This window comes from Apis cerana, linkage group LG15, assembly GCF_029169275.1.
Source record: "Apis cerana isolate GH-2021 linkage group LG15, AcerK_1.0, whole genome shotgun sequence".
Lineage (NCBI taxonomy): Eukaryota > Metazoa > Arthropoda > Insecta > Hymenoptera > Apidae > Apis > Apis cerana.
In genome coordinates this window covers 1,528,037-1,541,975 of record NC_083866.1, presented here as the reverse complement: position 1 = coordinate 1,541,975, position 13,939 = coordinate 1,528,037, and the positions used below count along the sequence as shown (strand labels likewise).

Genomic DNA, 13,939 nt, shown 5'->3' with positions numbered 1-13,939 from the left:
TTTTATATTTTTGCAAAAGAGAGTTTTTTTAATGCTATGTCCCTTTTTATATTCCCTTTTTTAAAGATAAATATTTTATTAATATTTGTCACGAAAGAAATTATATTTATTAATATATATATATATAGAGGAAACCATAACATCTGGGATCTATGATTTTCCTTTCATGAAATCTCAATACCTGAATTCTCAGTTGAGATTAAAAAGCAAATCTCGATTTCTAAAGTCCTAACTTGGAACTGTTCAAATATGTAAATATCTTTGTAGGAATTGTAAAATTTTAAATATATATGATATAACCAGAATTATCAATGCTACAGTAATTTATATAAATTATTTTTAATATTTTTAAAAAACATTTATGTTAGTAAAAAGTAATTTTAAGTACTTTCTTTACAAATACGATTTATGAGTTATTTATGAACTTCAAACGCATTTTCTTTTCTTCTATTAGAATTCCGTTTACTGTTATCAGGAACAGTTTTGGAAGATTAAAGAAATTAATCCATGTTTTGCACCTGGCATCTTAATAACAATGCGTAAATATCGTAAATTTCGGATTATTTATCTATCTACCTGTCTGGTAGCAAGTACCATTATCTCTTCTCTTTGACAACATGAGCTTGACAATATGGCATTCTAAAGAACATCATTCTTAACTGTTCAATATTATTCTTAACTTATTTGTACATCAGGAATAGAATTTGATACATTTTGTCCTTATAGGAATGAGGATGTATTTTGATACTAGCTTCCTTATACCTCATTGGAATCCAAGTTCCAAATAATTTTTATATCTCTCGCCATATTATATATAAATATTTGGTTTATATTTTATACGTGTTATTGTAAAATTATATTTTTATAAACATATAAGCAATTATACACATATATTTTATATTTTGTTAATATTAATATAATTCATTTTTTAATTCTATTTTTAAAAATAAGAAATAATTGTTAGTATTTGAATATTTATATATTATATATTATATATTGCGAAAATATTAATTTAATAGAAAAAATAAATCGTTGATTAAATTTTTAATAAAATTTTTTAAATTGAACTTGATCTCTAATAATTAATATTAATAATTCTTTCATGATGTGTTCAAGTATTTTACTGCGCCTTTATTATTATGTTAGTATTTTATTCTGTGTAATTTGAAAGTTATGTGGAAAAATTTATTTGGACTGCATGATATCAAGATCAGAGCAATAATATTGTTATATTTTTGTATCCTTTTTTTACATTCCTTATGGAAAGTCTTCTTGGAAAATTTCGATTCAAATGTCTGTGATAATTAATAATATGTATGAAATATTTGCAAAATATGGATAATATAATCTTTGAAATTGATAGAATTTTTTTTAAGTTATGAAGAAATTGTCAAGATATAAAATATATCAAATTTTTGAATGAAAAATGAATGAAAAATATAAAAATTTTATAACATTACATTTCGAAATATCAAAATATGATTTGAAAATTCAGTTTTTAATTAATTTTAACTAATTTAATTAAAAATAGAAAAATCTGTAAAATCGAAAAAAATTGTGATATTTCGATCAAAATTAAGGAATTTTGAAAATTGGAGCCGAATTTGAAATTTTTGAGATATAGATTTAAGAAAAGTGAAATTAAAATTTTTAATCAACATATAAGCGGATTTCTGAAAGAAACAAACTTAAAAGATAATTAAAATATAAAGATTTAGCAACAAAATATTTGATAAATAATAATGATTTTGAAATTTTATTGTAAATTTTATCGTAAATGCAATTAATTTATTGTTTACAGTTAAAAATAATTTTTTCAATTGTAAGAATTGAAAATAATACAATTGAAAAATAAAAATACAATCGAAAATAAAATTTGTTAATATTTTTCCGTCTCGCTTTATTTAACAAAATTTAATTACTTACAATTAAATTAATAGATCATAATCGAGATTTTTATATATCATTTGTGTTTGTTATAGACTTGTTTTAAAACAGATTTATACTTAATCAATTTGTCATAGATACTCTTCAATTCCTTTTAATTTATAATAATTCAAATTGCTTTCATTGTGTGATTTTTTTTAATTTTTAAATGAAAACAAATCACGGCTAGATTTCGAATTGTTCGAAATATTCGAATATCTTTACAGTATCAATTATCACGATATCAATGTAATCAATGTTACAACATAACATGTTACAACATATGAATAAATAATTTATATATGATATGAATAAATTAAAAAAATGTACGTTGCACTCGCAAGGGTAATTAAGCAAAGTTTATGTTGTAGACAGGATTTTTCTCTTATTTTTAAATTTTATATTTACTTGTATATTATTACAAGGGTTAAGACAGTAATTTTCAAAGAATTAAGAAAATCGCTATTTTACCTGATCTGTTCTAATAACAATAAACATGTTATAAAACTTAAATAAAGTTGAAATCGTTACTTATATTTTCCCTAATTCGAATGACCTGCTCCCTACCTAAACAAGTAGGAGGGTATTTGCAGCAGAATTTGTATATATATAAGTTAGGGAAGAGACTGAAGAACTTAATTCGAAATTCCCATCATTCCAAGTCAGTCGTTCCTTCAAGAACTGAATCAAAAATCAGTATCATACGTTCAGTATCATAATCACAGTGAATAATCATGAACATCACACTACATGTGCAAACAAGAGTTTTGCCTCTAATTATTGTTAATAATGGTAGAAATGAAGATGCATATTTGGTGCGTGTTATTATAAACTCTTCGAATATCGAAATTCACTGTGTGTATTTTGTGCATGAAGTAAGTATACATACATATATCTTTTGATATTTAGTATTTCATGTTTAGTTTTATCGAAATAGTATTAAGTTTTATATTTTTTCGTTATTCTTTTGAAAATGCTAGTATTTACATTGTTACGTATGAGAAAGTTAATTTAATCGTAAATCGTTGATTAAATTTTTGTCGCATCTACATATCACATTAATTCCTATGTACCATATCAATTAATTTATTATCTAATCCACAGAGGATATCCTTGCTGTATGTTATTATATATAATTTGGAAAATGTGCGGGAGAAGGATTTTGAGACTGGACGATGTGCAGACGAGGTGTGATACTGCTATTTTTACATCCTCGTCAAATATAATTTGGAAATTGTATGGGAGAAGAATTTTCGGACTGGATCATATCATTAATAAAACATATAAGATTAATTATAATATTTTTACATCCGTCACTGCATTTCTTGTTTATTGTCTTCTTCTTGGAGAAATTGAATTTAAGTAAGTTTCATAATAATGTTGTTAACTTATATTAGAATAAATTCTATTAGGAAACTATTGAAATTATAAAATTGCCAAATTTTGATAGAAAAATCAATCCTTAAATTAATTTTGAAGAAATTCGATTCAAAGAAAGTAATACTTTGTGAAACGAAAGATTTCACGAGTTAATGTAGATCCAGGATGAATATTATTCTATATTTTTTTCTGAAGTTGTAGCAATTAATTCAAAAGTCAGTCAAAATTTAGCAATTTTTTTAATTTTAATGTCGATACGTATTGTACTAAAATTTACATGATTACAAAGTTTTTTTCTTATTAAAAATAAAAAGTTATCTATTAAAAAGAAATTATTAAAAATCAAATTTTATAGTTTATAATTTATATTTATATAATTTATGTTTGATATTTTAATTTTCATTTAATATTTCAGGTTCTTCGAAAGAAGAGGATAATGATTGTTAATTATAACGTGATAATGGAAAATTGTAAATTTTCTAATGTTTTTAAAGAAGCAATGTAAAAAAAATAATTTTATTTCTTTTTTGTAAGATAAGCATATTATGTAAAATGTATTAAATAATTTAATACTTATATGTAAATAAATTGTAATATGTAAATTAATTTAGTTATATGTAAATAAATTTTTTTATATTTTTGCAAAAGAGAGTTTTTTTAATGCTATGTCCCTTTTTATATTCCCTTTTTTAAAGATAAATATTTTATTAATATTTCTCACGAAAGAAATTATATTTATTAATATATATATATATAGAGGAAACCATAACATCTGGGATCTATGATTTTCCTTTCATGAAATCTCAATACCTGAATTCTCAGTTGAGATTAAAAGCAAATCTCGATTTCTAAAGTCCTAACTTGGAACTGTTCAAATATGTAAATATCTTTGTAGGAATTGTAAAATTTTAAATATATATGATATAACCAGAATTATCAATGCTACAGTAATTTATATAAATTATTTTTAATATTTTTAAAAAACATTTATGTTAGTAAAAGTAATTTTAAGTACTTTCTTTACAAATACGATTTATGAGTTATTTATGAACTTCAAACGCATTTTTCTTTTCTTCTATTAGAATTCCGTTTACTGTTATCAGGAACAGTTTTGGAAGATTAAAGAAATTAATCCATGTTTTGCACCTGGCATCTTAATAACAATGCGTAAATATCGTAAATTTCGGATTATTTACCTATCTACCTGTCTGGTAGCAAGTACCATTATCTCTTCTCTTTGACAACATGAGCTTGACAATATGGCATTCTGGAGAACATCATTCTTAACTGTTCAATATCATTCTTAACTTATTTGTACGTCAGGAATAGAATTTGATACATTTTGTCCTTATAGGAATGAGGATATATTTTGATACCAGCTTCCTTATACCTCATTGGAATCCAAGTTCCAAATAATTTTTATATCTCTCGCCATATTATATATAAATATTTGGTTTATATTTTATACGTGTTATTGTAAAATTATATTTTTATAAACATATAAGCAATTATACACATGTATTTTATATTTTGTTAATATTAAAATAATTCATTTTTTAATTCTATTTTTAAAAATAAGAAATAATTGTTAGTATTTGAATATTTATATATGCGAAAATATTAATTTAATAGAAAAAAATAAATCGTTGATTAAATTTTTAATAAAATTTTTTAAATTGAACTTGATCTCTAATAATTAATATTAATAATTCTTTCATGATGTGTTCAAGTATTTTACTGCGCCTTTATTATTATGTTAGTATTTTATTCTATGTAATTTGAAAGTTATGTGGAAAAATTTATTTGGACTGCATGATATCAAGATCAGAGCAATAATATTGTTATATTTTTGTATCCTTCTTTTTTTACATTCCTTATGCAAAGTCTTCTTGGAAAATTTCGATTCAAATATCTGTGATAATTAATAATATGTATGAAATATTTGCAAAATATGGATAATATAATCTTTGAAATTGATAGAATTTTTTTTAAGTTATGAAGAAATTGTCAAGATATAAAATATATCAAATTTTTGAATGAAAAATGAATGAAAAATATAGAAATTTTATAACATTACATTTCGAAATATCAAAATATGATTTGAAAATTCAGTTTTTTAATTTTAATTAAAAAATAGAAAAATCTGTAAAATCGAAAAAAATTGTGATATTTCGATCAAAATTAAGGAATCTTGAAAATTGGAGCCGAATTTGAAATTTTTGAGATATAGATTTAAGAAAAGTGAAATTAAAATTTTCAATCAACATATCGGATTTCTGAAAGAAACAAACTTAAAAGATAATTAAAATATAAAGATTTAGCAACAAAATATTTGATAAATAATAATGATTTTGAAATTTTATTGTAAATTTTATCGTAAGTGCAATTAATTTATTGTTTACAGTTAAAAATAATTTTTTCAATTGTAAGAATTGAAAATAATACAATTGAAAAATAAAAATACAATCGAAAATAAAATTTGTTAATATTTTTCCGTCTCGCTTTATTTAACAAAATTTAATTACTTACAATTAAATTAATAGATCGTAATCGAGATTTTTATATATCATTTGTGTTTGTTATAGACTTGTTTTAAAACAGATTTATACTTAATCAATTTGTCATAGATACTCTTCAATTCCTTTTAATTTATAATAATTCAAATTGCTTTCATTGTGTGATTTTTTTTAATTTTTAAATGAAAACAAATCACGGCTAGATTTCGAATTGTTCGAAATATTCGAATATCTTTACAGTATCAATTATCACGATATCAATGTAATCAATGTTACAACATAACCTATATGAATAAATAATTTATATATGATATGAATAAATTAAAAAAATGTACGTTGCACTCGCAAGGGTAATTAAGCAAAGTTTATGTTGTAGACAGGATTTTTCTCTTATTTTTAAATTTTATATTTACTTGTATATTATTACAAGGGTTAAGACAGTAATTTTCAAAGGATTAAGAAAATCGCTATTTTACCTGACCTGTTCTAATAACAATAAACATGTTATAAAACTTAAATAAAGTTGAAATCGTTACTTATATTTTCCCTAATTCGAATGACCTGCTCCCTACCTAAACAAGTAGGAGGGGGTATTTGCAGCAGAATTTGTATATATATAAGTTAGGGAAGAGACTGAAGAATTTAATTCGAAATTCCCATCATTCCAAGTCAGTCGTTCCTTCAAGAACTGAATCAAAAATCAGTATCATACGTTCAGTATCATAATCACAGTGAATAATCATGAACATCACACTACATGTGCAAACAAGAGTTTTGCCTCTAATTATTGTTAATAATGGTAGAAATGAAGATGCATATTTGGTGCGTGTTATTATAAACTCTTCGAATATCGAAATTCACTGTGTGTATTTTGTGCATGAAGTAAGTATACATACATATATCTTTTGATATTTAGTATTTCATGTTTAGTTTTATCGAAATAGTATTAAGTTTTATATTTTTTCGTTATTCTTTTGAAAATGCTAGTATTTACATTATTACGTATGAGAAAGTTAATTTAATCGTAAATCGTTGATTAAATTTTTGTCGCATCTACATATCACATTAATTCCTATGTACCATATCAATTAATTTATTATCTAATCCACAGAGGATATCCTTGCTGTATGTTATTATATATAATTTGGAAAATGTGCGGGAGAAGGATTTTGAGACTGGACGATGTGCAGACGAGGTGTGATACTGCTATTTTTACATCCTCGTCAAATATAATTTGGAAATTGTATGGGAGAAGAATTTTCGGATTGGATCATATCATTAATAAAACATATAAGATTAATTATAATATTTTTACATCCGTCACTGCATTTCTTGTTTATTGTCTTCTTCTTGGAGAAATTGAATTTAAGTAAGTTTCATAATAATGTTGTTAACTTATATTAGAATAAATTCTATTAGGAAACTATTGAAATTATAAAATTGCCAAATTTTGATAGAAAAATCAATCCTTAAATTAATTTTGAAGAAATTCGATTCAAAGAAAGTAATACTTTGTGAAACGAAAGATTTCACGAGTTAATGTAGATCCAGGATGAATATTATTCTATTTTTTTCTGAAGTTGTAGCAATTAATTCAAAAGTCAGTCAAAATTTAGCAATTTTTTTAATTTTAATGTCGATACGTATTGTACTAAAATTTACATGATTACAAAGTTTTTTTTTCTTATTAAAAATAAAAGTTATCTATTAAAAAGAAATTATTAAAAATCAAATTTTATAGTTTATAATTTATATTTATATACCTTATGTTTGATATTTTAATTTTCATTTAATATTTCAGGTTCTTCGAAAGAAGAGGATAATGATTGTTAATTATAACGTGATAATGGAAAATTGTAAATTTTCTAATGTTTTTAAAGAAGCAATGTAAAAAAAATAATTTTATTTCTTTTTTGTAAGATAAGCATATTATGTAAAATGTATTAAATAATTTAATACTTATATGTAAATAAATTGTAATATGTAAATTAATTTAGTTATATGTAAATAAATTTTTATATTTTTGCAAAAGAGAGTTTTTTTAATGCTATGTCCCTTTTTATATTCCCTTTTTTAAAGATAAATATTTTATTAATATTTCTCACGAAAGAAATTATATTTATTAATATATATATATATAGAGGAAACCATAACATCTGGGATCTATGATTTTCCTTTCATGAAATCTCAATACCTGAATTCTCAGTTGAGATTAAAAAGCAAATCTCGATTTCTAAAGTCCTAACTTGGAACTGTTCAAATATGTAAATATCTTTGTAGGAATTGTAAAATTTTAAATATATATGATATAACCAGAATTATCAATGCTACAGTAATTTATATAAATTATTTTTAATATTTTTAAAAAACATTTATGTTAGTAAAAAGTAATTTTAAGTACTTTCTTTACAAATACGATTTATGAGTTATTTATGAACTTCAAACGCATTTTTCTTTTCTTCTATTAGAATTCCGTTTACTGTTATCAGGAACAGTTTTGGAAGATTAAAGAAATTAATCCATGTTTTGCACCTGGCATCTTAATAACAATGCGTAAATATCGTAAATTTCGGATTATTTACCTATCTACCTGTCTGGTAGCAAGTACCATTATCTCTTCTCTTTGACAACATGAGCTTGACAATATGGCATTCTGGAGAACATCATTCTTAACTGTTCAATATCATTCTTAACTTATTTGTACGTCAGGAATAGAATTTGATACATTTTGTCCTTATAGGAATGAGGATATATTTTGATACCAGCTTCCTTATACCTCATTGGAATCCAAGTTCCAAATAATTTTTATATCTCTCGCCATATTATATATAAATATTTGGTTTATATTTTATACGTGTTATTGTAAAATTATATTTTTATAAACATATAAGCAATTATACACATGTATTTTATATTTTGTTAATATTAAAATAATTCATTTTTTAATTCTATTTTTAAAAATAAGAAATAATTGTTAGTATTTGAATATTTATATATGCGAAAATATTAATTTAATAGAAAAAAATAAATCGTTGATTAAATTTTTAATAAAATTTTTTAAATTGAACTTGATCTCTAATAATTAATATTAATAATTCTTTCATGATGTGTTCAAGTATTTTACTGCGCCTTTATTATTATGTTAGTATTTTATTCTATGTAATTTGAAAGTTATGTGGAAAAATTTATTTGGACTGCATGATATCAAGATCAGAGCAATAATATTGTTATATTTTTGTATCCTTTTTTTTTTACATCCCTTATGCAAAGTCTTCTTGGAAAATTTCGATTCAAATATCTGTGATAATTAATAATATGTATGAAATATTTGCAAAATATGGATAATATAATCTTTGAAATTGATAGAATTTTTTTTAAGTTATGAAGAAATTGTCAAGATATAAAATATATCAAATTTTTGAATGAAAAATGAATGAAAAATATAGAAATTTTATAACATTACATTTCGAAATATCAAAATATGATTTGAAAATTCAGTTTTTTAATTTTAATTAAAAAATAGAAAAATCTGTAAAATCGAAAAAAATTGTGATATTTCGATCAAAATTAAGGAATCTTGAAAATTGGAGCCGAATTTGAAATTTTTGAGATATAGATTTAAGAAAAGTGAAATTAAAATTTTCAATCAACATATCGGATTTCTGAAAGAAACAAACTTAAAAGATAATTAAAATATAAAGATTTAGCAACAAAATATTTGATAAATAATAATGATTTTGAAATTTTATTGTAAATTTTATCGTAAGTGCAATTAATTTATTGTTTACAGTTAAAAATAATTTTTTCAATTGTAAGAATTGAAAATAATACAATTGAAAAATAAAAATACAATCGAAAATAAAATTTGTTAATATTTTTCCGTCTCGCTTTATTTAACAAAATTTAATTACTTACAATTAAATTAATAGATCGTAATCGAGATTTTTATATATCATTTGTGTTTGTTATAGACTTGTTTTAAAACAGATTTATACTTAATCAATTTGTCATAGATACTCTTCAATTCCTTTTAATTTATAATAATTCAAATTGCTTTCATTGTGTGATTTTTTTTAATTTTTAAATGAAAACAAATCACGGCTAGATTTCGAATTGTTCGAAATATTCGAATATCTTTACAGTATCAATTATCACGATATCACGTAATCAATGTTACAACATAACCTATATGAATAAATAATTTATATATGATATGAATAAATTAAAAAAATGTACGTTGCACTCGCAAGGGTAATTAAGCAAAGTTTATGTTGTAGACAGGATTTTTCTCTTATTTTTAAATTTTATATTTACTTGTATATTATTACAAGGGTTAAGACAGTAATTTTCAAAGGATTAAGAAAATCGCTATTTTACCTGACCTGTTCTAATAACAATAAACATGTTATAATCGGATCAAACTTAAATAAAACTGAAATCGTTACTTATATTTTCCCTAATTCGAATGACCTGCTCCCTATCTAAACAAGTAGGAGGGGGTATTTGCAGCAGAATTTGTATATATATAAGTTAGGGAAGAGACTGAAGAATTTAATTCGAAATTCCCATCATTCCAAGTCAGTCGTTCCTTCAAGAACTGAATCAAAAATCAGTATCATACGTTCAGTATCATAATCACAGTGAATAATCATGAACATCACACTACATGTGCAAACAAGAGTTTTGCCTCTAATTATTGTTAATAATGGTAGAAATGAAGATGCATATTTGGTGCGTGTTATTATAAACTCTTCGAATATCGAAGTTCATTGTGTGTATTTTGTGCATGAAGTAAGTATGCATACATATATCTTTTGATATTTAGTGTTTCACGTTTAGTTTTATCGAAATAGTATTAAGTTTTATATTTTTTTGTTATTCTTTTGAAAGTGCTAGTATTTACATTGTTACGTATGAGAAAGTTAATTTAATCGTAAATCGTTGATTAAATTTTTGTCGCATCTACATATCACATTAATTCCTATGTACCATATCAATTAATTTATTATCTAATTCACAGAGGATATCCTTGCTGTATATTATTATATATAATTTGGAAAATGTGCGGGAGAAGGATTTTGAGACTGGACGATGTGCAGACGAGGTGTGATACTGCTATTTTTACATCCTCGTCAAATATAATTTGGAAATTGTATGGGAGAAGAATTTTCGGATTGGATCATATCATTAATAAAACATATAAGATTAATTATAATATTTTTACATCCGTCACTGCATTTCTTGTTTATTGTCTTCTTCTTGGAGAAATTGAATTTAAGTAAGTTTCATAATAATGTTGTTAACTTATATTAGAATAAATTCTATTAGGAAACTATTGAAATTATAAAATTGCCAAATTTTGATAGAAAAATCAATCCTTAAATTAATTTTGAAGAAATTCGATTCAAAGAAAGTAATACTTTGTGAAACGAAAGATTTCACGAGTTAATGTAGATCCAGGATGAATATTATTCTATATTTTTTTCTGAAGTTGTAGCAATCAATTCAAAAGTCAGTCAAAATTTAGCAATTTTTTTAATTTTAATGTCGATACGTATTGTACTAAAATTTACATGATTACAAAGTTTTTTTTTCTTATTAAAAATAAAAAGTTATCTATTAAAAAAGAAATTATTAAAAATCAAATTTTATAGTTTATAATTTATATTTATATAATTTATGTTTGATATTTTAATTTTCATTTAATATTTCAGGTTCTTCGAAAGAAGAGGATAATGATTGTTAATTATAACGTGATAATGGAAAATTGTAAATTTTCTAATGTTTTTGAAGAAGCAATGTAAAAAAAAATAATTTTATTCCTTTTTTGTAAGATAAGCATATTATGTAAAATGTATTAAATAATTTAATACATATATGTAAATAAATTGTAATATGTAAATTAATTTAGTTATATGTAAATAAATTTTTTTATATTTTTGCAAAAGAGAGTTTTTTTAATGCTATGTCAGTTTCCTTTTTTATAGATAAATATTTTATTAATATTTCTCACGAAGGAAATTATATTTTTAAATATGTGTGTGTATGTGCGCGCGCGCGCACGTGTGTGTATGTGTGTGTAGAAAAACATAACTTCACCAGTTAGTATTAATCCAGAATGTATATTATTTATTATTTTTTTTTTAAATTATAGCAATCTGTTCAAAAGTTAGTTAAAATTTTCGCAATTTTTTTTTATTTTGATGTTACGTAATCTAGTAAAAGTCTACGATTTTTAGAATATATTCGTAAGAGTTTTATTAAAAATTCCAATTGTATCGGAAATTATTGAAAATCAAAATTTATGATTTTTTGTATGGTGTAATTTTGCAGAAATTATTGATACTGTAAATCTTTACAGACGATAGATAAATCTCTGCATCGATAGAATTTTTTACTATAAATTATAAAGGAATTCTTAAAATGTTTTAGATTTTTTGCGAAAAACTAGTAAATTTAATAATATTGAATTTCGAATTGTCAAAATGTGGTAATTATGTAGATGTTATTCAGATTTTTAATGAAAAATAAAGAAATGATTGAATTATTGAAGTATAATTTATAAAATTATTTATAGAGTTAGAGAATTAAAGGAATAATATTGAGATTAAACATAATTATAAAATAAAGAAATTTTATATTATTTCGTTTAAAATTCGAATATTGATATTTTAATAATTTTTTTTTTTTAAATTAATTCTAATATTAATACTTTTTAGAATTTTTAAGATAATTGATTTAAAAAAGAAAATTTAAACTAGAATGAATTTCTGAAATCTCTAGAAAAATAAGATTTATTATTGTTTTTAGAAGAATTGTAGAAAAATTAACTGTTATTCTTTTGAAATAACAATATCATAAAGAGTATAGTATTTGTATGTCAAATCAATTCTTTTCTACTTTCATAAAAACTAAATCCTTTTAATCTTAATTCTATTGTCGTTTTATGGGTAAGCAAGAGTACATTTTATTAAAACTATGTAATATTTCGTATGAAAGAAAGTATATTTTAAGTAAAAGGAATATTATAATCTACCGATGATTCTTTTTCCAAGAATCTGTGAAATTTCAGATGCTTCGATGAATGTAAGCTGAAGAAATAATCTTTACGTTTATAAATAGAATATAATATTAGAAAAGACTATTTAGAAAATTTCAGTCAAAACGAATACAAAAATAGTATTGAGGCTTATTTATTAAATTGTAAGCAATTGAAATTCGCATTGGATGACAGCTGTGCAACAAAAACAAAGTGATTTTAATCTATTTTTGTCTCGTTTCATCTAACATAAACTTCATTTGCATAACTTAATAAATAAATCTTATATATTTTTATAAACCAACTTTTGTGCTTATGTTAGAATCGATTTTCCAAATGTTAGTCGATGAACATATTAACATCCTGTGTGTTAAAGAATCTAGAATTTATTAGGATAAATTTGAATCGAATAATTCTTATTCTAATTCTCCTTTGTGTTACAGCATTTTCATTCTATAATTACAATACATAATAATTATAATATTATAGTATATTATAAATATTATATATAAATTAAAATTATATTAATTATAACGAGAATATGTATTTACAACGAAAAACTCCATTTCAATATCAATTATTAAAAGTATTTATTATATCATATCAAAATGCATACAACGTAATTCATATAATATCATCAATAAATTTCTTCTAAATTTATTACTCGAATATACATTCACACAATTTTATTAATAAATTCACTTTGAATGTTATTTTAAAACATTACCATAATCAATTTTTTGTAACCAAAGATAAGATAAGAAGAAGACGATATATTTAAAAAAAAAAATATACTAACTTTTCATAAATTTTTCATTTCAAACTACCTGAAAGAATCACGGCTGCAGAACAGTTTTCCAATATATTCCACTTCGCGTTTTGCATAAACGCGAATCGAGCCAGATACGTAACATTGTGTTGGCGTATTTCCATAAATATGAGTTCCACTTGGTTACAGTTCTAAAGCGGCTAATCCTCTTCTGGACGCAGTTTACCCAACTGCCGGTTAAAAATATCTAGAGAGGTGCTAGATAATGTGCTTTCATCTAAAGGTCAACCAAGCAACCGAGTAATGGCG

General features: G+C 22.8%; 2 protein-coding genes and 2 long non-coding RNA genes across 18 annotated transcripts in view; all 4 read left to right on the top strand.

Moving 5' to 3' along the window:
* LOC108000770 (max dimerization protein 1) overlaps positions 1 to 13,939 on the top strand; it is a 410,762-nt gene that overhangs the window by 141,931 nt on the left and 254,892 nt on the right. The gene's annotated exons all lie outside the window — the stretch shown is intronic.
* On the top strand, positions 2,169 to 3,953 carry LOC133667358 (uncharacterized). Its single transcript, XR_009832776.1, has 3 exons — positions 2,169 to 2,801; positions 3,031 to 3,288; positions 3,722 to 3,953. It is a non-coding gene; the product is annotated as an uncharacterized LOC133667358 (long non-coding RNA).
* Positions 6,154 to 7,785, top strand: LOC133667438 (uncharacterized). Of its 2 annotated transcripts, none has more exons than XR_009832957.1 (3): positions 6,154 to 6,704; positions 6,934 to 7,191; positions 7,624 to 7,785. XR_009832957.1 is itself a non-coding variant. In XM_062086215.1 (3 exons), the coding sequence occupies exons 1-3, from the start codon at positions 6,564 to 6,566 to the stop codon at positions 7,711 to 7,713; spliced, it is 315 nt and encodes a 104-aa protein (XP_061942199.1). In that variant the 5' UTR covers positions 6,155 to 6,563; the 3' UTR covers positions 7,714 to 7,778. The 2 variants fall into 2 exon arrangements, 1 of the variants encoding a protein (XP_061942199.1); XM_062086215.1 differs by having other exon boundaries at positions 6,155 to 6,704; positions 6,934 to 7,017; positions 7,624 to 7,778.
* Positions 9,864 to 11,771, top strand: LOC133667431 (uncharacterized). Its single transcript, XR_009832939.1, has 3 exons — positions 9,864 to 10,613; positions 10,843 to 11,100; positions 11,537 to 11,771. It is a non-coding gene; the product is annotated as an uncharacterized LOC133667431 (long non-coding RNA).

Coding starts and splice junctions, on each gene's coding strand:
- LOC133667438 (XM_062086215.1), top strand. CDS start 6,564: ATGAACATCACACTACATGTGCAAACAAGAGTTTTGCCTCTAATTATT. Junction 6,705..6,933: donor GTGTGTATTTTGTGCATGAA/GTAAGTATACAT, acceptor TCTAATCCACAG/AGGATATCCTTGCTGTATGT. Junction 7,018..7,623: donor CTGGACGATGTGCAGACGAG/GTGTGATACTGC, acceptor TTAATATTTCAG/GTTCTTCGAAAGAAGAGGAT.